The sequence below is a fragment of the Pholcus phalangioides genome, unplaced genomic scaffold, assembly GCF_987345545.1.
Source record: "Pholcus phalangioides strain wild (caught in Gottingen) unplaced genomic scaffold, Ppha-v1.0 ptg000015l_1, whole genome shotgun sequence".
Classification (NCBI taxonomy): Eukaryota; Metazoa; Arthropoda; class Arachnida; order Araneae; family Pholcidae; genus Pholcus; species Pholcus phalangioides.
Window position 1 is genome coordinate 5,345,624 of NW_028301608.1, and position 27,038 is coordinate 5,372,661.

Genomic DNA, 27,038 nt, shown 5'->3' on the forward strand with positions numbered 1-27,038 from the left:
CCGAAGGTTTTGTGATACCTTCTCAAACTCATCCAAGTTTTTCTTTCCATCTTTGCTCTCATTTATTGATTTGCTAAAAAATGCTTTTTTTTCTGATTTAATCAAATGCGGTTCAAATACATCAAGATGACAATAATAACGGCTCGCGAAGCTTTGCAGTTGATAATGGATTTCCTAAAAGAGTTCAAATTTTTTATCATTTTTTTAAATTGCAGTTTAAGTTGTTGTAGTTTCTGAGGCGAGATGAAGGAACTGCTTTTGGAAAATGGTTTTTTTTCAGGTTTGTGAATGCGATAGGAAATTTCCCGTTTGCTCTCCGGGTTTGATCCAGTTTTCATTTCGAACCATGAGGGTTTATTATTACAGCGATTATTTCTCTGTATAAACATTAATATTTTAACCCCATGTAATTTGCTGCGATTCAAATGAAAATTATTTTGATAACGAATTCTTTTTGAATGGAACATTGTACGTAATATTTTATTTAGAGAAATATTATAATTTAGAGAAATTTAGTCTCTCCTCCCCAGACACGAATAGCAGCATACTGAATCAAAGGAAGTACCTAGGAATAATACATTTTAATAACCCTATTTACTTATTTTTGCCTTCCGTAAATTTTATTTCTTTCTACCTACATATTTTTGTAGCGCGGTCCGCAAATTATTTCTCCCATTCATTTTTTTGCTGAGTTGCGATTTTTTCTCATATTATTTTCTTCTGGTCCCAAAATTATTTATATTTCTTTTTTGCCTGTCCTCAAATTATTTATCCCATTTACAGTAAAAGTCCGTTATAACGACAGTTCACAATCACGAGGAAAATTGTCGTTATAACGGACTTCTCGCTATAAGTGAATTTCCGGGGGGGGGGGGTTTGCTTTATCAGTATATAAAATAGTTGAAAATTGTTGCTTTATCTGTATTAGAACGTTTTTCAGATCATTTCGTTTTGATAACTCCAGTTATCAGTTGTTTTAACGAATGAACTCGTCATGAAATTGATTTTTCGGTCTTACAGCAGTTGATTCTGTTAAGACATTTTTGCATGGAATTTCGTATTATCAGAGCTGCTTAGTCTCGACCAACCGAACAATTTAAATTCTCAATTACCGTATCACTGCTTCACTTCCATTTCTGCATAAACTCGTCAAAAATTTTCCGTCTAATTGGAAAGTATTTTTAGCACGATTTTTCCACACATTCTGGACGACATTAAACCAAGTTTTGTGGTCCCGTGGTCTCTTAATCACCGGGAGAGACAAAAAAAAATATCGAATAAAATCGTCACATATCATAGGCGCATAGTGGGGGAATCCCAAACATAGGAAGTGGAGGTAAAAAAAAATTGACGTTTCCGTGTTCATTCTTTGTAATAAGTACTTCAGAGTAATTGTTATATCAAGAGCTGTACCATGATAAGAGTCCTCGTGTTCAATTCTTGAAGAGAAATAAGGAAAAACCTGCATTTTTTTGACGTTATAGCGAATGCTTCCTAGTTTTCCACTCGCTATAACAGATTATTTTTTGTATCTTTAAAATTAGCTACTTGACAATTACTTGTAAATCATTCGTTATAACGGACTTTAACTGTATTCATTTTTCGCTGAACAGAAAATTATTTCTCTTTTTTTGCCGGTCTATAATTCATTTTTCCCATTCATCTTTTGCCGGCCTGTAAATTATTTCTTTCATTAATTTATTTTCTGCTGGTCCGTAAATTATTTCTCCTATTTATTTGTTCCCGTTACATAAATTATTTCTATTTATTTTTGCTGTCCCTAAATTATTTTTCCCATTTATGTATTTATTTTTTTCCGATCCGCAAATTATTTCCATATTATTATTATTTATTTTTTTTGCTGGTCTGCAAATTATTTCTCCCATTTATTTTTCCTGGTTCGTAAATTATTTCTGTCATTATTCTACCAGATTGCAAATTATTTGTTATTTATTTTCACCATTAATTATACTGCGATTAATTATTCATTTTTTTTGCTTGTTCACACAAATTATTTTTCCATTCATTTTTGCTGGTAAATTATTTGTCCCATTTATTTATTTTTTGCAGGTCCGCAAATAGTTTGTCCAAATAATTTGATTTTTTTTTTGTAATACGCATATTATTTCCCATTCATTTTTTTAATGGTCAGTAAATTATTTTTCCCATTTATTTTTGCGGGTGCGTATAAATCATATTTTTTATTTTTTGCCTGCCCACAAATTATTTTTTCTAATTACATGTCGTTTGCCGGTGAACAGATTATTTTTCCTATATTTATTTGTTTTTTACCGGTCTGTAAATTATTTTTCTAATTTATTTGTTTTTGCCGGTCCCCAAATTATTTCCTTCATTCATTTCTTCGGTCCGCAAATTATATTGTCCGGTTCGTAAATTCTTTCTCCTTTTTCTACTATAACCTTTCCGACTCATTGCACTTATATCAGTGGATCTTTTTTGTTGGTGTCAATAGAGAGAGAGCACAACTTTCTAATTGGAAAATAAAGAAGGGGACCGTATAAAAATTTAGATTTGTTTATTTTGTGACACACTGTATTTTAACTGTCGAAACTGGTACAGAGTGATTTCGGAACTCATTTTGAGAATTGTTGAAGTAGAACCATACATATACGGCGAAAGTTTGGCCGAATTAGGACTTACAGGACACCTTGTTTAATCGACCCCAAGCTCTGGTAGTGCTAGGATTTTCATGACCAAAAAATCAACAGAATATGCTCCATAAAAAATGTATTTAGGTCCTAAAAAAGCTTAAAGATATGTTTTTAAAAATTTCTGACCATATTTCTTCGAGAAAAATACTGTAAAACGGAAATCGCCAATCATTGTCAAAAGTGATGAAAAAGTACACAAATAAATATGCCAATAATTACAAATACCGCCGAAAAATCACCAATCATTGCCAAATAACGATGCCAAAATTGCTAATTATTGTTAAAATCGCCAATTTGTGGGAAATGAAACTAGGGAAGAGAACTTGAAAAAAAAAATTCTTCCATTGTGTGTTATGCTGAAATATGCAAAATAAGGTTCCATAATATGGAAAATATTTCCTTAAATTCTGAAGATCATGGAAAAACACCCAAATACCCAAAAATTACTGAAAATCATGAAAAATTCTCTATCGCGTAAAAATATCGAAATATGCAATATGCATAAAACCTTTTGCAATGCCATAGAAATCCTAGCCCTACTCATTAGCATTGTTTTTCTTCTGTTTGCTTCTCATTTCACTATTACTTACTAAAATATTATGAATATTTAATTCCCAAGACATATCTCATTATGATTGAAAGTAGGATGAGATAATCCCCTGGAAGAATCACATCCTGAAAAAATCATTACGTTGATCACCGCATTCATCATTCTCTTGTCATATCCAGATTTTTACATGATCAGTTAAAAAAAACCAGCAAAACAACATAGCGATATAAGGTAAATCCATTTTGTAACATCAATAACGAACAGTCAAACGTTGGGTCGGAATTGTATTTACGTGTTCATTACGCGAAGAGCCCATTAACTTTCCATCATATATCCATTTCGGAAATCGGCAGAAACCAAAAACAATTAAATTACACTTAAATACTAATCGCCTCGCTTTTATAAAAAGATAAGAAAAATCCATGATATAATCATCTCACTCGAAATATTCTTCGGCGGGGCTCTTGGTCTCATTCGAAGAGTTGCGACTCCTTTCGTACAGGGTCATGCAGTTCGGAGTGTTCCAAGGGTTGTCGCATCTGGTCCAAGGTAGCTCCGAGTTGAACGAAGCGAACAGGTAGTACACCGCCCACGCTATGATCGTGTTGTAGTACATGCCCATGTACAAGTCGATGAAACATATAGCGTAACCGATACCTGCAGAAGTAAAATATTAGTTGAAAATAATGCATTGCGTTGATTAAAATCTACAAATACGTCATCGATACAGTAATAGGAAAAAAATAAGGTGTTTATAAAGGGAGAGGACTCGTCGTCCATCTCTGAACAAAGAAAAGGTTTGCCTTCCCAAATGATGCCTAGGAAATCGGTGGAAAAGAAAGTTGGGTAGGGAACAATAATTTGCTAGAGCTGCTTGTGATAATCCAGGCTGACTCATTCACCATCTTTGAGAGCGGTGCGGCATCATCATCACATCTTAGGGGGTTTCTTTCTTTTAAACCGAGCACAACTCTGGTCCATTGTCCCGGGAAATTTATAACAGAATGAGTTGTGCCGAAAGTGCGCACGTGCATCTAACAGTTTGAGTGCTCATCTAGTGTTGTGCGTGAATTTTTAGTGCTGCCATCCATTGTTCAAACTATGAGTGAAATGTAATGATTGGAAATTTGTTCCGTTGTTGGCATGATGCTCTCTGTGGCGAAACCATTTAACAGGGAAATCGGCTGGCATTTTCGTGCCTCGAAGCTGGAAACCACAAAAAAAAACAACCTTCAATGAACCACCAAGGCTTACATACGGCGTGGCGGATATCCAATACTTACCAAAGATGGTCAGGCTCTGTCGCTTGATTAATTCAAGCACACTGACCCGGAGGGCTTGGCCGTATCGCAAAAATTTTATTTATTCTCACACAACATTCACAAAAAGCAAAAATATACATAGATAATGATGCATGGAACACGCTAAAAAAACCATGTATACAGAGTGTCAAAATACACGCGCGAAAAAAAAGAGAGAAACTTACATCCACGTACAAAAACACTTTTTTTTTTTTGCAAGCTAAGACGTGCTAGAATATGACCATAAAAACATGGCATGTATAAATTCCTCCGGTGTATTATATATAAGAATTTGGTGCCCTTGGCAAGGGTTTCCGTGGGAACATGGACGACGTGTTCTAGACATAGGTACTTAGAATGTGCGGTACATTGATGAAGAACAAAGAGAGATGTGCGGTAACTTAATATGAGACTTATGCCAGATTAATCCAAGGCTGACTTATCCGCTATCTCTAAGCGAAGTGGTACGTCATTATTATTACTGTAGCCCAGAGATCCTGGAAACGCTCAGGCTGGTTCATCCACCATATTTGTGCAAAGTGTGACGTCAATATTATTGCCACAACCATAACGATTAGATGTCACTTTGAAGAAAAAACTAGTTTTACCACTCGAAGATGAAAGGCGACAAATCCACTTGATGTATATTCTAGGTGCCTTACTATAGCCAATCGCTGTATCATACCTTATTTTCTTTTAAACACCGCTTACGGCGGCAAATCAGTTTTTTGTTCAAAGATGGAAAGCGATGAGTCCGCTCCCTTTTCTAGGTGCCTCACGATTATAGCGATAATCGATTTTTTCCCTTCTATTTCCATGTGTAAACAATGATTCCAGCGCTTTAGACATTTATCTCTGCTAGTTCTCAATTGCACTTCGTCTGAATTTTTTGCTAAAAATTTTACGTACGTATTGTACGTAATAGTACGTATAGGGCATTAATTATTTGAAACGAACTTCTATATCAGTCGGAGAAATTATTCGATAAAGGGTTGTGTTTGTGTGTACGAATCAGTGTTCTTCAACAATTTTGCAACTGCTGCCCTGCCCGAGGAAACAAGCTGAACAATTTCACGGACCTGGGAGAATGTCGTACTGTAAATCATGAAAAAATGCTTTATCGCGTAAAAATAGCGAAATATTCAAAATGCATAAAACATATGCAAATATGCAAAGTAATAGAAATTCTAGCTCTAACAATTAATGCAATAGGTAGTAACTGTACAGGATGTTGTACAAACTGCACAAATTGTTTGTGCTTAGAACTTCACAAAATAAAGTATCATTAATCCAATTTAATATACGGCAACTTTATCTGTATAAAGTTTTAGTATTCATCTAAGAATCCTGATTGGTATCCCAGAGTGAATATACAAAGAAGCACTATGAGATCACAATATTTATACCGAATACCATTACCTAAAAAACAATTTTCAAAAATCAATATGTTTTCTTGCTCCAAGAATATGTAGAGAATTTGATGATAATATTAGACAACAGCAATCATTTTATATGTTTAAAAAGGCTATAAAAGATCGTATACTGGAAATAGCAGATATGGAGCGGTTCGTTTCGTTCGATAGTTAATGAAATTGCAAATGATATAAGGAGTAAAATTTGTTTATATCTTTGTTGTGTAAGAAAATATATCTGTATTTCGACATATCAGACTACATTTTAAAGTAATATATTTGGTGTGATTTGCCTGCAGCAATTGTAGTAAAATATATCTATGTATGTTGCCAGAAATTCTTTATGTAATGTATCAATACGACCCATGGAAGGTTATTTATATCCCTTTGGGTCGAAAAGTGTTTGTTTAATTTCTTTTTTGTCTGTTTTGTCCATTGTGCTGTTTGTTCAATTTGTTCAATTAAACTACTTCTGAAACCGTTGGTTTTATATGTATACTTCCAATATCACAAAAGTTTTCAAATGACATGCGGTTTCTTTAAATGTCATAATTTTTTCGAGGGGTCGTAGACATTAAAAAAATGAAAAATTAAACTATTTAATAATCCCCGTGTGCTAAAACTTTCAATTAGTGGAATGTACAAGTGGCTTTCCGATAAGTCATTTGCAAAAATTTCCCATATTTTCAAATGAATATTTGAAAATATGGAAAATCTATCGAGATAATAAATATATAAAATCTCTAGGTTTTGGCAACTTATCACTGTATTGGCAAGTTTGTATTGGCTTGCTAATATCCATTTTCAGATTTTATGAAACGTTGCCCGTTCCAACTTCAAACCCCTGGCAAGCGTAGATTCGGGGGGGGGGGGGGAGGGCGATGGGGGTGATCGCCCCCTCCCAGGAACTGGATACTACGGGAAAAATCGGTCTGTCCCGTGAAATACGGGGTGACCCTACTAACCTACTAAATCGCCCCTTCGAACACATTGTCTTGGATCCGCGCCTGACCACTGGTCACATAAGAAACGCAAATGGCTATGATGGTTTCGTCATGAAGAAAAACTGACTGGAAAGGCTTTATTATTGAAAGGTGAATCTATTTTACTTTTTCGGTCGCAATGACAGCTACTTTTTTTACAGAATTTTTACCCTTTAAAATTTAATTTACTTTAAAGTCAAATATCTCGATAAACATTGCATTTAAAATATAGATTTTTTTAAGCAAATGACACATTTCAGAACCAGGTTTTTACATTTCACTAATTGGAAGTGTAAGCTCAGGGGGACTTTATTCAAAGTTGGTTTTTTTTTATGTATACGATCCCTTAGAAGAAATACGATTTTCTAAGAAACCACATGTTATTTCAAAACTTTTTGTAACTGGAAGCATACCTCTAAAATCTACGAACGCGGAGCTGGTCCTCCTATGAACAAACAATTTGAAACACCCTGTATGTACCGTTGTGTCCATAAGCTAATAAATAATATAAGTGGCATGTGAAGAAGACACCCATTATGTAACATGCGGAGATGTTGGTTCCCTCGTTACCGCTTTTGGTCACGCAGCGGCCAAAGAGTGGAAAGCAATAAAACATAAAATGGTCCATATGATAACGACACGCGTGTCTCCACGGAATCGCCCCGGACAATGAAAATTTTATGATTTTTCCCCTACTTCTCATGGAAGAATGATAACAATAATAATTTTCCTCATGCACACAGTAGAAGAAGAGCATTTTCCGAATAGCGTGTATCTGATCGATATCGAATTCCCACCTCTCTTCAATTGATTCCATATACCCGGAATCGTCTCGGTTTTCAGGAATTTCCCGGTACAATCAATCATCAATTAAGAGCTTGTTTGATCTCATCATAAAGTATCTTCACATATATTTGAATAGTTACAAAGCAGCGACCTATTGGGAAAAGAAATTCAATTATCCATACATGAATATCAATTATAATGATCATTTACGCTATGTCAGAAGTTTACGACGTTGTAATTCCTGTGGAAACCCTTGATGGTTGCGAGACTTCGTCGGAACTCAAATGAACAATGGATATTTCTATGATATAGTTATTCTTATTGCATCGCGAATGAAAAATTTCCATGGCATTTGATAATTGAGACATCAGTTGGGAATTTGTGTTTTACTACGTAATTATATTGAACGATGTAATTATTTCCATTCTTAATTTGAATAGCATGGGTCAAAGGCATGACTCCTAGTCGGTCTTTGCCCTACAAGCAAAGGGTGAATTCAGTAACCTACGTCCTCCCTCGAATTTTGATCAATTCTGAACTATTTTTCTTGAATTGATTCTGAAACTGTTTTTCCCATTAATTCTGAATTAGTTATATTTCCAAATTTCCATTGATTCTGAATTTTTTACATTGATTCTGTATCTTTTTTCATTAATTCCGAAATTGTTTTTTTTAATATACATACAGGGTGGGCAAAAAGTCCGTAGAAACTTTAAAAATTCATAAAAACCGGAAAAATAACCGAAATGAAAAACGGTTTGCAGGGTTAGCATCGCTAGGTCACGGGAATTTTTTCGAAGACAGGGGAAAAAAACAACTAAAAAACAACAGCCGATAGGTGGCACTGACGTACACGAGTCAAAGAAAAGATACGCGAATAACGAACAGAATGCCTCCAAATCGTTTATTACAGCAGTACGTGTTCCACATGACCACCACCACAGGGGATAACACATTGCAGGCGAGTCACAAATCCAGCAACGGCAGAGTGCAGCAGGTCCGCATACACGGTTTACAACGGTGAACTGATTGTGGATTTGGAGCGCAAGTTCTTATAACCGTAAGGTAAATTATAATTGTAAAATATCGACAGAATACATTGCAAAAGATATGGGCAGCAATGCTTCCAAAGCCTTGGATAATTCCAAAAAAGCTACAGATTAATCAAAATCATAGAAAATAAAAGGCTCGTGCAATGATTAGTAACATAAAATATACAAACGCTTTATGATTATTTCGAGCTTTCAAATCGTGCAATCATAAATAATGTCGGTTCACGTAGACACAACAACGTGTGTCTATGTCCGCACGTGTCTCTATGGTCGACGTCTGCGTCTTCACCAAGTGGTCCATGTTTTCAAAGTTTGTGTTGAAGTCTGGGCAATTTGTGAAGTGATCGGCTATTTTGCTGAAGACGCCAAGACTTCGGATTTAGGCCACATAACATATATTCACTAATAAAAAAATATTTGTTTTCGATTTATACTAGAACCTATACTATGCCTCGAAAATTCAATATTGGTAAGTTTTTTGACATAAATAATTTTTTACAGCGACTTCACAATATTGTTATAGACGGGGCTGTTGTGCAATAACATTTATTGAACGCCCTTTACAAAATTTTTCTCCTTTACGTGCATACGGGATTGTTCGCACGTGAATGTTTGCACAACAGATATCTCTGCAACTATTGACTTTCGAAACGTAGTTTCAGTTATGAAAAGTTTTTAAATGACGTGCGCTTACTCAATGTCTTAAATTTTCCGAGAGGTCACTTACCTAAGAAATATATAAAAATTAACTTATTAACTTTTTGTTTACACCATAGTCTCTTAAACTTTTTGTTCCATCACCCCTTCTTAAGAAATTTTTTCCTCTCATCTCCCCCCAACTCAAGTAAGCCCATAGGATCCTATGTTAAATAAGTAGATTCTATCGCCCCCTTGGACCATTCCATCACCCACCAGGGGGGCGATATTGCCCACTTTGGGAAACACTGATGTAGACCCTTTTTGCCAAAACTTCCAATTAATGAAATTCAAATGTGGTTCCGAGAAGTCATTTACTAAAAATATTTTTGTATCTTTTACATTAGCTGTTTGACAATCACTTGCAAATCATTCATTATAACGAGATTCTCGTTACTTGAACTTTTACTGCGTATGTAAAAAAATGTTCTGTGAAAATTTACTGCGAATAACAAACTAAAATGAATGAGTTCATTCTATTCGTGTACAGTCCCTAAAAAATGGCAGCTTTTGAGCTAATGAAAACTTGCCAACACATAAGTTGCCAAAACAAAGTGCGATTTTATGTATTTAATATCTCGATAAACTTTAAACATTTAAAATTTTTTTTTCTTGTAAATGACTTTTTATAATTAGAACTAAATTTCAATAATTTTGGAAGCTTTAGCAAACGGGGAATGTATAAAAAGTTAATTTCTTTATTTTATTTTTTTTATGCATACGAACCCTCAAACAAATTTTAAGATTCTTAGTAACCACGTGTCATTTGAAAACTTATAATTGAAAGCACGTTTCAAAATTACACACAATTGCAGAAATATCCGCTGCGCAAACAATTTGGGACAGCCTGTGTAGAGGAGGAAACAAAAAAAAAGCACAAAACTACACAGTAATCTTCAAAGAGACGCACTGAGTTTAGCCTTAGAAGGAACCCGTAACAAAGTTAGTAACGGAAAACTTGAATACAAGTAAAACAAAAAAATGCATAATAATAAGATATGCATTTTGCCACTTCCTTTTTTCCTTACACGTAGAAGAATAACGTACAAACAAGATTTTAACGTGAAAGGCTTCAAACCCGTCATCCCGGCAAAAACTTGTTAACTCGCCCATCAATTTTTGCTTGTTTTTTATCCCTTTGTTTTATCCACTCCTTCTTGAGGCTTTTACTTCTTCGTTCGATTCCTTATTCCCATGACTTTTACTACGTGATGATGGCGATCTAATGTTGTCATCGACGCAACGATGTTTTACCGAAGACCGCTCGATTGGATGGCAGGAAGGAAGAGTGTGAAAAACGTCAGAGTAAGAGGCACACCTGGGTTGCGAAAGGAATGTCGTATCATGGATACCAGCAGCAGCTAACTTGTTGCCCTGTCAGCCGAGAGAGGACTGTAACAATTTCTATCTATCTCTCTGCTTCGCAACCACCACCTTTTCACCTCTCCGCGTGCTCGGAATGAGGTAGCAAGTTTTATAATACGGTAGGCACTCCCGCCCCATTAATGAAGCATCGGGAGACAGTTTCGACTGCGAATGATTTCGAAAGAAAATTCCTTTTAAATTCTTTTTCTTCCTTTGTCTGATTCCTAATCATTTCCCGGAACTGGATGAATTCGGATGCGAATTAATTAGAATCATCAGATTCTTTCCGCGTTGGAATTGGTCATCGCAGATGCTTAGAATTCGCGTTATTATTTGTCCGATGTTTTAAACCCTTAAGCGATTTTTATAAATTTCACACTGATCCGCATTATAACCGGAGGAATGGAAATAACCAAAGTAACACTCTGTAAAATGTCACATACTTTTTTTTTTCTGAGAAGACTTTTTTTCAGATTTTGTGCAAGTGATAGTGCCCCCCCCCCAATTCCGAGAACTGTCACCTACCATGAGGACGCCACAACCAGACGTTCAGTGTAACTTTGTTTAGCTGAATTTAAATCTATAGCGCGTATTAAACGCCGTGAACGAACTGCGTGGACTGTGGGGGCTCCCACATATCACAGCGTATCTCTGCAACACAATACATCTTTAGTCCAGATACCCTACTACTACTACTACTAAACCAGACATGCACTTCGTCCATACTCCTCTGCGGAACCTCTAACGAATTGGTACGTGTTGGAATGTGTGTATATATGTATAGTGAACCTTCCGTGAAGTTTGTTTCTGTGTAATGCTTGTTATGGGTGGTACTGCCATCAATTATTATATAATACTGTATACCCAGAGTGAAATGTTCCCGAGAGAAACAAATAGATTGAAAAGTGGTAATCGGGAGCACCAAATTCTGCTCGCGGGTTGTTAATGGTGTTGCCCAAGTTTTGTAAGGTGAATTGTTAATCTCGGACCAATGGTGCTCCGGTGTTGTAGAATGTATATATTTTTAACATGTAATTTTTTTTTTTTTAATTGAGGAAATAAATGCTCCCTCCGGGGAACCCCCGGGTCGGGGTAAGTAACTCATAATACTGTATACCGTACTGTATATAATACAGTATTATACACGTTATATAACACTGTATACCACAATTATTGAATAATACTGTATACCGTTGTAGGCCTGTTGCTCTCTGCGGCGAGACTATTTAACAATTAGATCGGCTGGCATTTGCTCTTCGAAGTTGGGAACCACAGAAAACTAACTTCAGCCGACCACCACCGTGACGACGGTGGGGTTTGAACCCGGGTCTCGCTGCTGTTTATAGGATATGAAGCTAACAGGATATCATTTGTATTGAGTTCATATACCCTATATAATCACCGCAAAAAATCCACACTCATGTGTCTACGATAGATTTGGAGGTGTGAAATATTGAATTCGCAAACTCAACATAATGTATGCAAACGTTTTCTATAGGAAGAGGGCAACTACTCTTTCACAACTTTGTAAATTTTCCAAGTACTCTTCCTAACTTTTGAAGAGCACTCCATTGGAGAATGGAAGTCCCCGCTTGCATGTCATGAAGCCATGAATTCAAATTATGCCACGTCTTGTTTAACATCGCGAGGTCATATCAAGAGTTTTTCTCCGCGTTTGTTGGCTTTTCCATCCACTTTTTTTTTGTCATATTTGCGTTATGGTAATATTTTGTACCCCCGGACGTACGCACACCCGAATCTTGCGCATATTCTTTGTATTCGACATTTCGTATCTTTGCTTTCGTCAATAAATGTAGCTTCCGGTAAATAAGCCTCTCTGAGAAAAAAGTTTCCCTATAGAAACGCCGTGTCTCTTTCCCTACAAATACAATGCAAACACAAACACCACAATAGGCAACAAATTACCCAACGAGGTCACCGAAAAAAGATGCCCATAAAAAATATAAATGTATATATAACCACAAAATACAGCGCAACCCAATGTTAAAGCATATAATCACTAAAGAAAAACCCATAATTTATACATATAACACGCGCTGCCCTTAAAAAAGATTATGGTTGCCTTAAATCCAAGTATGGATAGCTTTTCGATTTATCCCACTATGTTATCGTATTTAAACGTGTCAATTGTGTTAGAATTTGAAAAACTCCCTGCGACACCACAACCTGGAATTGTCCCTTACTAAACGATATCGGTGTCCCCTTGTCGAAACAGTTGATTGACGGTGAATTAATAACTCATGGTTCATCCTATCCACCCCGTTGAAAAGTTTTGCGTTTGAAACGCTTCGATCCAAACGCAGGTGTCCCCCCGACACCTGCGTTCTTCCAATATATGACCATACTCAAGAAATAAAGTCTATCTTCATAGCTCAAGCCTTGTGTACCATCCACAGCACGCGCAGCTCTTCTCTGCGTCCCCTCAATCAAGTCCATGTCCCTCTGTAGATATGGTCTTCAAAACTGGCATACTCCAGTCCAGGACAAACTGAGCCTCGGAAAAGCGGAAGAATGCCTTTAGGAGTACGTGAAGAGACCTTTTACGAATAAAACGGAGCCTTCTATTCGATTTTTTTGACCACCGCTGGTCAAGGAAATCTAAGCCGCTCGTCAATGAGAATTCCCAAATCGGTGCGCCCAGTTGCATCCGGGATAGAAATACCATTCAACTCGTAGGTGAAACGTGGGTTGTTCGTACCAAAATGAGCGACCATGCACTTACCAATACTAAAAATGCTTCACACGTAATTTTATGACAAAAATTTTGAGACATCTTCAGCATTATGCAAATGAGCAAGAACACGTATCTTATGCATATGAGAAAAGCGCTTGAGCATAACACACATGCATGATGTCAAAATTAATAAACATCAGGAAATAATCAAATTATTGAAAGTAATCAAGGTGTCAATTTGTGGAAAATCCCTCAACATATTAGCTGGTTTTTTCAGCAAGTAATTTGAATTACAGTTCACTGTATTCCCGACATCTTTTTGAATTTTCACGACATTCATTAGGAGTTTTGATATAAGTAGCCCTATATAGTATCTCTGGCAACTAAATTATGTAAAAATAAAATAATTGTTTTCTGCGTACTCTTGAAAATGAATTTCCTTAAAATGGCCATATCTCATCGAATATTGCATTGTTTCATTTTAACTTTCATTACAATATGTCTTTTGCATGATTTCAAGTTTTTTTTTATAAATTTCTTAAAATTTTGTTGAAAACTCCGCATGTTATAAGCAAAAAGCATGCGATGAAAATCTGATTTTTTAGATCTTCGTGAATGAGCGTGCTATTTTTACGAAAAATACAAACAAATATTAACCGAGTCTTTCATGTGGCCGGTATTCACTCACTGACTTACAAGCGGTTTCCGGCCTGTTAGGCCATGATCTAAGGCGCTTTCTGTGTCGAAAGTGAAATGATGTATAATTATCAGATAGGGCAAAAAGGCCATGGAGCCAGAGGGATATAGGTGGTTGACTGTTGGACAAGATAGCATGCCGAACGCTATGGTTTAGGCGTCTATGTAAATAAATGTGAATATAAATTATTCTCGTTGGTTTTAGTGTATACTTAAATCGTGATATGTCTAGGAGGCTAAGCGAAGCACTTTCTTCCTGACGTTTCACCCACATCTGTTTCAGGCATCTTCTGAGGTTGAACGGACGTGGGTTCAAAAAGCAAACAATCTATTTCGTAAAAGTTTCAAATTATTTGCAGCTTTTTATGATACAAGTTTAATCAAAAACATCTTTTTCTTATTCAATTTCTTGTTGATCCCAATGCACTCGTGACTAAATCTTCATTGGAAAGATTTTGTGTGCGAACAATTTTTTTAGGTTTACACATTTCATTAGTTTCAAAACAAGTCATCAAAGATTTTATCGAAATTTGGAAAAAAAAACCATACATAAACTCTAAAGTGAATACTGAAAACAAATGCATACATGCTCAACCCATGGCCCGCGAGCCAAATGTGGCCTCGGAGTCATCTCATGTGACCCGTGACCTCAAAGCACATTTACATGCCATTTAGCGGCAAGCGCCACAGTTCCAGATCATCTGAAGGACCCGCTTCACAGCTCTAGAGCACTTAAATGATCCGCGGAACATCTATAGATCACTTAAATAATTTGTGGTGCAATTTCGCGTCATTTAGCGGCCCGCGGCACAATTCCAAATCACGGAAAATCATCAATAGGACAACAAATCATACACAGATCATCAAAAAGTCACCGAAAGAAAATATTCACATAAGTTTTAGTATAAGTTAATTTTAAGAAGTTTCGAATTTCGTATTTCTTATAAACTATGGAGCATATGAGTTTTCTTTTGTATAACAACTTTAGAAGAAATTAGTTAAGTTATACATGGATTATAATTTTTGATTTTATCAACATTTTGACACAAAATCGCACTCTAATTCTAAAAAAAAAACCTAAGAATACGCAATCTCCGTAAAGATAATTGAACAATCAAACGTATTGAATAATCATAGGACTCAAAACCTATTCAAAAAATTGTGTAGCATAATTATTATTTATAAAAACTAATCATTATTCGACCACAGAAATTATCTCGATTAGTTACTTATAAAATGAATTTTACAAGTAAATAATAAATTTATAATCTATAAGTAAATAAAACTAAAAACTTAAATGATTAATTTTTATAAGTAAATAATAATACAAAATTTTTTTTTTCAATTTTGCATTCTTGTATTTACTGCTTGGATTTTTTTCCTTGTGGAAGTGTTAAAAGAAATCGACGGAATATAAAAGAATTTAAGGGACGTCATTTTCAATTACGCAATTACCGGATTCCTCGGTTTAATAAAAAAAAAGACAAAAAATATATAAAAATGACCAGATGCGCTCCGCGAACGAACATCCGAGAATTCTTTTGAACAAGCAAATGCAATTTTCGATTATACGATTTTAAAGTCGCCACATTCCAGTAGTAAAAACAATTTCGGGAAATCACCATCTTTGATTACGGAAGCCATTTTGATTTTCTTTTTCTTTTGGTAACTCATTTTATTTTTCTTAAACGCATTAAATGAATACAAAAAAAAAAATTTGATCGTATTTGTTTTTTTGTTACGGCAAAAAAAAGGTCCAATATTTATCTTTATCATCAAGTTAATACAGGGTGATTCTAAATTCATGGGAGAAACTTTAAAAGGTGATATGAGACTCCTAAACAAACATTTTTAGTCGTGGAATGTGCTGTCGAATCACAGTAGCAAAAGCGGTAGAGGGTGTTTTTTGGAGAATGCACAACAGCACTTCATTAACACAAATATCGTGGATTTGCGGCGATATGTGCTATAAACCATTCGAGGTTTGCATATGCAACTTCGGATTGGAGCTAAATAATTCGGATTTGATCTAAATAAAAGCTTATTTAGAATTAAAAAAGCTAAATTATAAAAGTCGCTTGTTAAAAGTCCTCACCTCTTAAAGTTTGTCCCATGAATTTAGAATCACCCTGTATAATGATATTCTTTCATGTGGAGAGCTATTGCTATTTTTTATTTGGATACCACAAAAGAAATACACGCCTTGGAAATTGGCGATCCTAGTTGTGGATGGGACACCTTTGACAACTTTCAAACTCGGTAATAACGACATCTAAGACTCCAAAAAAAACTTCGACGTTACAGCCGAGTTTGACATTTTCAAGACATTTTTTTAAGGAAAAATAATCAGACTAGAGGGATATTCCCAGGGAAGTTTAGCGGGCTATAGGGGGGCCCAGGGTGGTAAATTTCAGGAATTGTGGTCAGGAAAAAATTGGTAGGCCGGCAGAAGAATGGCGGCAAAATTTATGTAACCCTGTATTTGGCAATGTTGCTCTCAAGAAACATAAGTTTCTTATATTTTTCTAGTAAAGGCATTTAATATTTTGAGCAAATTTTGGAATTGATGCTTTTTTCATGGGACAGTCGGGAAGAAAGAAATTACGGGAGAATACGGGAATGTCCGAAAACGGGTCATATCGATGATTACGTCGGAGCGTCACACATGTAACAATATTTTTTTTTTATCTTAAATAGTGATAGAATGGATTTGTTATTTCTTGGTGAAAAACGCCATAAAAACCAAAGCAAAAGAGACGAAAAATGTGTCGTTTGGGTTTCCATCGACGTTATTAGCAACATTGTTCTCCATGAGAGTCAGTTCGGAAAGCCAATTATTGACGTAATAGCCAAGGTGTCGTTACAACCGAGGTCGTTATTACCGAGTTTGACAGTATGACCGATTTATAAGAGTGGTCCGTGATCATATTTGTAATGATTATTTTACTTTTATTACATCAGGAAATTACCTTTCATGATGGGGCAAAGTTTATTCCAAATGGTAATGCATCCACTCCTGTAATATTGTCCCAAAGCGAGTTCGAGGTAGAACAGTGGTAATCCGCCGAATATCAACATGATGACGTAAGGTATGAGGAAAGCTCCTGAAATGGGATAATTAAGAATATAATGTATGTAATTATAAACGTGAAATATGGTGAATAGATAATCTAATAGAACAGAGTAATCAAATTTTCTCCGTCATTTTCTATATTTTTTGTGACCACATTGGTCACCAGTGACAAGACAGAGGCGGAAGTTTTTTTAGCCGATATTCCATGGCTGTAAAGATAATTTGGTGTTTTTAGATTCATTATAAAGGGCAGGCACAAAATACATAAATACAGCTGGACCCCAATATAATGAACTCTGATATAACGAAATCGTCGATGCAGGGTGTACGAGTAACAGCTCATTCCTGAATTTTCCTGTTACTGGCGCTTACAGAAGGTTTTCACTTCGATGTTGACATTGGTGGACAGCCCGCAATTAGTGAAGTTGTTTTAACCTCAGCTATATGAATCACCAGCTGTAGCTTTGCGAACGTTTCTGACACAGAAGAGATCGAAGAAAGGTTCAGATTCAGAATTATGCGATTTGCTGTGGTGCAGCGTCCTCTATTGACAAAATTTGAAATTAATTTTCTTCTAAACCGAAAAAATTCTCCTTCGTGAGAATAACTTTTCCGCAAACTGCATTCAAATGTATACTGAAAAATTTTAAAATATTTAGTAATTTATGGAACAACCTGTACAATATTTACAGCAATTTAATTCAAAAATTTCAACTTGCATATCCTTGTTAGGATTCTTATATATTTCGCCTATACACATTTAGATGCGTGATTCACATATCAAAATTCAATTTTACTCCTACGAATTTCAGGTATTTCTTTTTAGTAGGGTTATTTCTCACTGGTAAAAAAAACAACAACCTCTTTTCACAAAAATACCCCTTAAAATTTTAGAGAGGAGTAAAATTACTTTTCAAAATTACATTTTTGGATAATACTGACCATGGCCCCCACATCCTGAAGCAGAGCTCCTAGGCTGGGATCTTTTACGGGCCCCCTTTATGATGAATTTATAGCGTGAAAAAACAAAAAAATGATTAAAATCACACCGGGCCCCAGGGCTGGAGCCTTGTCAGCTCACCCCTTGTGGGGCCATGACACTGACCGTATGTAATATTGAAAGTCTAAAGTGTCTATTTCTTTAGTGCCAGCCTTCTATAATAAGCACATTACGAACTATTTCAAATTCAAGACAATTTGAAGAGCAAAGAATAGACACGTTATTTTTCAATTGAAAAACTTGAGTGACACATTTTTCTTCTCACATTCACCATATAATCCAGGAGTAAGAGCTCAATAGGGAAAAGGATGATAACGGATCTTCCCTAATGGAATTCAGCCAATCAAAACCACGAATTGAATATCAATCAGTTTAGAGTCGAAGTACTCGGATTTTTCCGAGTATCCGCGGTAACGCCGGACATCTCTCTTCTATGATACTTCACGAACGGAATCGCAATGAAACGCGATTAATTTCAAGGTACGGATGGCAAATAATATTCCGCTCCCTAAACTATTCAGACGGGATCTTAAGTTGTGGGAGGAAAAAAATGATAATTCAAGAAAATAAATAAATAACGAATTTTCACGTTATTTGACTTGATTTATTTTACATTACAGTTTTTGATCCTGGTAGAAAAGTATTTTAACGTTTGATCCTTGAAAGCAATGGATGTACGTAACTCGATTCTTCTATTCACTCTCCCCGAAGGAGGGGAAAAAAATATCGAAAACACGTTTTTACGGATAGCATGGAAAAAGAAAACATTGAACATCGAGATTACTTTCTTATTAATAGACATCGATGTCCTCATTAGGTGTGTGATTTGATTAATTCATCCTTTCCAATACATATAATGATTAGAAGATAATGGTGTCCTCATCAAAGAGAAAACATTCTCAAATTTCCTCCTTTTCACGAATTCGAATATCTCAGTGAATATTGCACTTAGAAACGTGGAATTTTATTTTTTTTTTGACATCAGGAAAAACAGGGCAACAATTTTCTAATTCGGCTTTCGGGCACACGAGGAATGTATAACAAGTTATTTTAATAACTATACAACTCCTTGCGACAAGAATGACGTATCTCAGTACTATACGTTATTTTGATACTTTTTCTAATTGGAAGTATACCGCTAGCATCAACGATTTACCAGCAAAATGCAATGCCTGATGGTATAGCTATACACCCCGTATATTACATGACTATAGGGTTACCAACCGTCCTCCTTTTTGATGTCATTTCAAGCGTCCTCCTAGTTTCGGAAAATTCGTCCTTTTATTCTCATATTTCCAGGTTTCCGGAATTATTTTTCTTTTTTGTCTGGGGAAATTTTTTTTTCTCCACTTCGAAATATAACTTTATTGACATGAGTGTTTTTGCGTTTTTCCCCCCACACGCATTCGCCAATAACCGTCAAAATTCCCAAAATTTTCCTGTTTCTGTTTATTTTTTTTAGTAGTTTTGTTTTAGAGTTGGGAAAAACTATTGTGTTGTGGCCGGTTTTATTAATCGGAATAGTGGCGCCATCTATTGTGGAAATTTGAATAAGTGACATTCACTAAGGGTGCGCGAGAAGGCGTCCTCTTCTCTCAGTTTCCGAACCTCTCTCTCTGGTAACCCTACATATAACTAATAACTCATTTACACTAGATCCTCTGCTGCCACCTATTAAATAAAAACACAACTGTTGTACTGCTTGGATTGAAATTGATGGCCAGTTCATGATTAGTGTACCACGTTGAAAAAACAATATTATATGATATTATTAAATAAATTATACACAATAATAATAGTTGAATCATGAAGCTCGCCTCAAAGTTTTAGCAGTTGTTGTTTAGATGTTGTAAAATAACATAAGTAAAAATTTGCAAAGTTTTTTCCCTTGGCGGTTAGACTTATTTTTTGATCATTTTGATTTTGACAACGTGAATGACGTATCTGAGGTCTACACGTTGTTTGAATGCTTTTAATGACTGAAAGTATGCCTTTAGGAACAACGGTTCACCAATAAAATGTGTATAGGAGGAATTATATGGAATCGCCTTGTATATACATGCATGTGAACTGTATTTTTTTTCTGGTCTGTCTATTTCCTAGAAAACATATTTTTCCTGATAAAATTTTATTTTTACCCGTTTATTGGTTATGCACAAAAGTAACTGAGAAAGACAACATTTCTTCAAGGTGAATAAGTTTTCAAGATGTGGACGATTAGAGTCTGAGAATGAAACGAGACACTTTTTGCTGCACACAGAAAAATTCCCTGCATTGCATAAATTATCATGTTAGTTTGTCTTTTCACACAGATATCGAAATTCTGTGAGCAGAGAAACAACAGGTCTGTGCAAGGAAAGATAATGTGTCCCCAATCTCGGGAAAAAAGGGCCTCTAGTACAAGAGGCACACGCGAGGGACGGGGGCGACGGGTCCCCCCTCCCATGACGTTCAAAAGTTAAAAATATTTTTAATGTACAGAGTGGGCAAAAAAGTCCGTAGAAACTTTAAAAATTAATAATAACCGAAATAAAAAACGGTTTGCAGGGTTCGCATCACTACGTCACGGGAATTTTTTTGACAGGCAAAAAACCTCAAAAAACAGCCCAGAGGTGGCACTGACGTACACGAGTCAGAGAAAAGATACGCAAATAACGAACAGAATGCCTCCTAATCGTTTATTACAGCAATATGTGTTCCACATGACCCCTCCCACCACAGGGGATAACATTGTAAGCGAGTCACAAATACAGCAACGGCAGAGTGCGGCAGGTTCACATACACGGTTTACAACGGTGAACTGGTTGTGAATGAGGAGTGCAACATCTTATAACCAACTCATTTGCATATTTCCATCGAAGTCACTCATGCCAGCGCCACCAAACGGCTGTTTTGAGTTTTTCCCTGCTTTAAAAAAATTCCCGTGACCTAGCGATGCTAACCCTACAAACCGTTTTTTATTTATTTCGGTTTTTTCCGGTTTTTATTCATTTTTAGAGTTTCTACGGACTTTCTGTCCACCCTGTATTAGTAAAATGATTAAGATATCGAAATAAATACATTTATATGCTATCTTAATCGTGTGGTCGGCTGAAGTTGGTTTTCTGTGGTTCCCAACTTAGGCGCGAATGCGAGCCGATCTCCCCGTTAAAAAGTCTCGCCACAGAGAGCAAGAGGCATACAACGTTACAAATATTCAATCATTACACTTCACTCACAATTTGAAGTATAGATGGCAGCACAAATATCAGGCACAACACTAGCTAAAACACTCAGACTGTTAGGTGCACTCACTTTGTTCCAGACTCTGCCAAGAAGCTGAGCTGGAAGAGATCTCGGCAACGGGATAAGTCCGGTGGCAGAGCCCCTGGCGTTCATTCATTCATTCATATCTTAATCGATTTCAAAATGCTTTTTGGAAGTTGATAACCGAGAATTCGCTGGAAGAATTTCATCGTGCTCCACCCAAACCCGTTGTACCCCTCCCCCAAAGATCAATCCTGCTTACGCCCCTACCTGGTACCACCGAAATGGAAATTTTTATTCAGCTCAGCAGGAGTTTTCAAGCGGGCAAATGCTTAGTTTTTTTAATATTTCATAGGTGGCAGCAGGCGTGCCAATGTGATAATATTAATTATTATTTACGAATATGCGAGAGAGATCGTTGAAGTAGGGTTAGCAAAGAAATTCCAGAAAAACAGAAGCAACTAAACGACAATGCTTCTTTCCCTTATCTTTATGCTGTTCATTCGCACCTTTTCTCCGATTTTTGGAATAAAAATTTTCAGCAAATATTGTACTTGACAAACGTGTTTTTTTGGCACCAGGAGAAATAGGGAAACAATTTTCTTATTGGGTTTTTGAGGACAGTGTCTGTATAATTTTTTTCAATTTTAATAACTATATATCCCCTTGCAACATGAATGAGATATCTGAGTTCTACGCATTATTTGGATACTTTTTCTAATTGAAAGAATGCCTCTAGGATCAGCATTTCGCCAGTTAAATGCGGCAAGGGAAACTGTTTAATAACACTGTATATGCTCCGGGTACTCTTCAAGTACACTCAAGATTTAAAAACGTATTTTAAAAATTAAAACAAATTGTCTTGTCATCGTTTGTTCTGCTGATTTCGGTTTCGATATCTTAGCAAAGCAGTTAATGTATTGAGTCCACAGATCCTTAAAAGTTTTCTGAACGAAAATATCGATAATCTGTATGTTTCCAATCAACAGACTTTTCCTTTCTTTCAAATCAAACATAACTCCCGTCTATGGCCACGGGCAATTCCCTACCGAATGAGCTGTTCCGGAAGTGTACATGTACCTGACAGTCTGAGTGTGTATCTAGTTTTTTTGCGAAAATTTTTAGAGCTGCCATCTATTTTTCAAACTATAAATGAAGTATAATGATTAAATATTTTTGTATCGTTGTAGGTCTGTTGCTCTCTGTGGTGAGATTTTTTCAACGGGGAAAATTGGCTCGCATTCACGCGTTCAAAACCACAGAAAACCTACTTCAGCCATATCTGCCGCCGGTAGGGTACGAACCTATTAGCAGACCTTTAGCCCGCTGAGCTCTCCTGTAAATGCGTCACTGGTGTTTCTGCAGCTTGTGGTGAGCCTTTTTTTTTTTTTGAAGGGAACTATCAAAGTACGCTAACAGTACTCGTCATTCCAAAGGTGTCAAAATACGGAATCTAAAGTAACTCCAGTAAACGGATCTCTAAGAAATAGAAGGAAAAAAAATCATTTCTACAAAATACAAGATTCCAATGATTTCCAGGGGATTTTTGTGATATTCGAAGAAAGATGGATGAAAAAAAAAAAATTTTTATTTTTGGGAATCTCTTTGGTCGTTATTCCTTTTATATTTTTTTCTCCATCCAGTACATGAAAAGTATTGAAAAATAGAAAAATCTGGGGAAAAGAGAGAGAGACCTCAAAGCTCAAGTTTGTTACTGATAAAGCTAATTTGCTGCTGCAGGATTCTCTTGAAGAGGACTCATCTCACCTCAAAAAAAAAAGAAGCCACGAACAGCTTTAAAATCACATTACAATCACCTCCACCGACCGACCGACCAACCACTCCTGGCAGATGAAGTTAGTGCGGTGGACATTTTTTTTTTTACTTTCTTATGGCAAAACGTTTGAAAAGAAAACTTTTTCTTGGAAGAACAGACGTTGGTCAACTCTTCACAAATAATGAGGCTCCAGTTCTGAACAATCATCAGGATAAGAAAGGAGTAGAAGGACACTTTTCAAGAGAGTCTCTCTCTCTACAATTTTTTTAGCACAAGAAAGCCATACTCTTCACATCTATTGTCTCCGGTGAACACTTCACAAATTTTGGTTTTTTTTTTAAGTTGTTTTAAATTGACACTTGGCAAAGGATGTATACGATCTTCTCAAATTTGTATCGGTTAATTAGTTAAGGAATATGTACGGTAGACAAAACACGTGCATTTATCTCTTTATTTTCGCTATTAAGAACTTTTAAAGAGCTGGTGATGAATGGCTTCCATGACTCGAAAGCCGATATTTACCGATATTTTAACGGTAGGTATGAATAGTTTTTTTCCTCGAAGAAGAAAATAAATTCGCTGGAATCCTCTTTCAAGGGAATTTTTTTTGTGGGAATTTATTTATTTATTTATGGATGTCGTATCTTGTCTGTACTTGTGGTGGGTTTTACGCGATTTTTCGCTCAAGAAAAGTTGAATCTCTCTCTCACGCATCAAGTCGTACTTTGAAGTGAAAAATGAAGTAAGGTGTCCTATCGTGACAGGAGAGGATTTCTGGAGGAAAAAAAAATTTTAATGGGATTTTCGGAATGTTATATATTATAAGAAAACGTTTTTAACGAGAAATATATCGATGTAAGTGGTTATTGAAAATGCAATCCACCGTCATTGACGTGCTTTATATACGGTTTGATAGGCTATTTTCTTCCCACTCTTAATTCACAGAACTGAGTTTCAAATCAGTTTTTAAGACCATCAGATGTCCCTTTGTTTTTTTGTAATGATTTTTTTTGTAAATCAGTGTTTCTCAACCGGGGACCAGAAATGGTCCATGACGGTGGCACAGGTGGTCCGCAGGTTGACTTGATAATTTGATTCTGAGTGAAAATAATATTCAGTTGTTGTAATTGATATTAGTAACATTCATCTGGGTTGAAATAACAACTATAACTTCCTACTAAGGTTCAGCATACCTCATCGAGAAAAATTCAGGAAATAGTGATCCCAAATACGGAATACAGTGAAACCTCTATATAACAATACTCAAGGACTCTATATAACAATACTCGTGGACCAAGAAAAAATATCGTTGCGGAGGGATTATCGTTATATTGAAAGGCCACAGTTTAATACTAGAGAATAGACACTTCCAACCAAGACTTGAAAAGATATAATTTTTACAGGGATTTATCGTTATATCAAGTATCGTTACAACGAGGTTTCACTGTATTTAAAATATGCAATTTATGACAAATTTGATAAATACTGCTAAAATTGCTGAAGGGTGGGAAAATGAAGAGTTGCGCAAATCGCAAACGACAATAAATTTCACGAAAAATAACATTAAAATGACCAGGTGACGATATTTCATTCAGAACAGTATGGAGACTGGGATCTGAAATACGGAAAATACGGGATATGCCTAAAAACGTAAGTCGGTGAAATAATTAATTGTTTTTGAAATTGCTGAAAAGTTGCCAATTGAAAGCATAGACCTATTGAATACACGTATTATTATTTCTTTTATGAATTGAAAGGGAAATAAAGGACTAGTGTAGAAATCGCAATGAACTGAAATGCTGTGAACGAAAAAAACCGTTGTACCTGACGAATATGTAAGCTATATTTATATTTATAGCCATATCATAATATAAATTATAAGTTATTAAAACACTCTTTATTCAAGAGTTTAGTAAATATCGCAAATTCAAATAAGTATCGTTGAAGAAACAGGACAAAAGTATAGAAAAAATCCGAACCAAAAATACATGAATGTCCCGTATTACGGGGCATTCCTATATTTATTTCCGTATTACGGGACACAAGTAGTCCGTCGAGTTGTTTCAGATATTTTACTGGTCCTTGAAGTGCAAACGCTGTATAAAATGTGATTGAAACCACAAAAAGTATAAATTTTTAATTTAAAAATTTGTATTCTGCTAACATGGTTTTTAAAATGATAAAACTTGAAAAACATGTTCCTCAATTTGTTATGCAAATGCTTTACATGTAATTTCCATTTTAAATTATTATCGATGTACACACCAAAATATTTAATGTTTTATTTACGTTCTCGAGACAACTACTTGGTAAGACGTGCATCTCTACAAATATTGCACTAAGAAATGTGGAAATTTGTTGTTGTTGGCCTCAGGACAGAGAATGCAACAATTTTCTTATTGGGTTTTTGAGGATAGGGTGTCCGTATAAATAGTTAATTTTTTCATTTTAATAACTATACAACCCCTTGCAACATGAATGGCGTATATCTCAGTTCTACACGTTATTAGGATAATTTTTCCAATGGGGTGTATGTCTCTAGGATTAATGCTTTACCAGTAAAATGCGACACCATAATCCATATGTAATACTGTACTGCAGTGTTGTGCAGTAAAATAATTTTGATGGGTAACTTCATTCCTCCCTAAAATTTGCTCCTCTAAAATTTTAAGGAGTAGTGTTGTTTAAAGGGGGGCATTTTCTTAAAAGAAAAACAGAAATAACTCTATTAAAAAGAAAACCTAAAATTTGAAGGAGTATTTTCACCGTTCAATTAAATCTGGAGGGCTAGAATCAAATTTTGATGTTTGAATCACGCATCTTAATGGCATATTGGTGAACGTTGTTGTATACTGTAGTTATTTTCAATATTTTCTAGATGGCATATTTTTGCTGATAAAATTTTATTTTTGCCCGTTTATGGTTATTATGCGCAAAAATAACTAAGAAAGGCAGCATTTTTTCATGGCGGGAAAAAGTTTACAAATTATAGACGTTTTAGAGTTTGAGAATGCTCCCGTGTGTACAGAATTTTTTGCTGCGTAGAAAAAAATCCCTATATTAGATAAGGCAGCATGTTATTTGTCATTCCACACAGATATCGAAATTCTGTGAGGTAAGAAATAGCAGGTCTGTGCAGGTGAAATAAAAGAGAGTATGCCTATCCGGGGGAAAAAGAACCCATGTACCAGTGTCCCCAATATCCATCTAGATACGCATCGAGATTAAGTTTTACTCCTCTGAATTTCAGGTAATGTTTTTTTAGAGTTATATATATATACAGTAGAATCCCGTTTTAACGAATACCGCTACAGCGAAAATCTCGTTTTAACGAACACTTTTCTAATCCCTCAGATAAGTGTACATAGGAACAATGCAAAAACCTGGAATTCCTTTACAACGAAATTTCGTTATAACGAAGTGATTTCTCCAGTCTCTTGAAGCTCGTTATAACGAAGTTCAAATGTAATACATGTTTTGCACTGATAAAAAAAATACCCCTTAGAATTCCTAACCAGCCACCTCGTTAGGCATTTTGCCTGTTGTGGCGTTGTATTTGTATAATTTTGGACAGGAGTAAAAAAATTACAGTTCAAGATTATATTTTCGAATAACATACAGTTCCGCAAATGGTGCAGTTGCACATCGCTCAAGTTACCCGCGGCACAATTCCAGATCACTCAAGTGGTCGCTTCAATACACGTCACCTCGGATGAGTAAGTGGTCACCTCGGA

The 27,038-nt window shown here is 35.7% G+C and overlaps 1 protein-coding gene across 2 annotated transcripts in view; it reads right to left on the reverse strand.

Moving 5' to 3' along the window:
• The window catches only part of SerT (Serotonin transporter), an 88,783-nt gene that overhangs the window by 37,543 nt on the left and 24,202 nt on the right, over nt 1–27,038 (reverse strand). For both annotated transcript variants that reach the window (XM_089242663.1, XM_089242662.1), the window contains exons 2-3: nt 17,178–17,312; nt 3,663–3,879 (exon numbers count right to left, since the gene is read on the reverse strand). In XM_089242663.1, coding sequence (XP_089098789.1) covers nt 3,663–3,879; nt 17,178–17,286 — 326 coding nt within the window. In that variant the 5' untranslated portion in view covers nt 17,287–17,312. The remainder of the gene's footprint in view (nt 1–3,662; nt 3,880–17,177; nt 17,313–27,038) is intronic.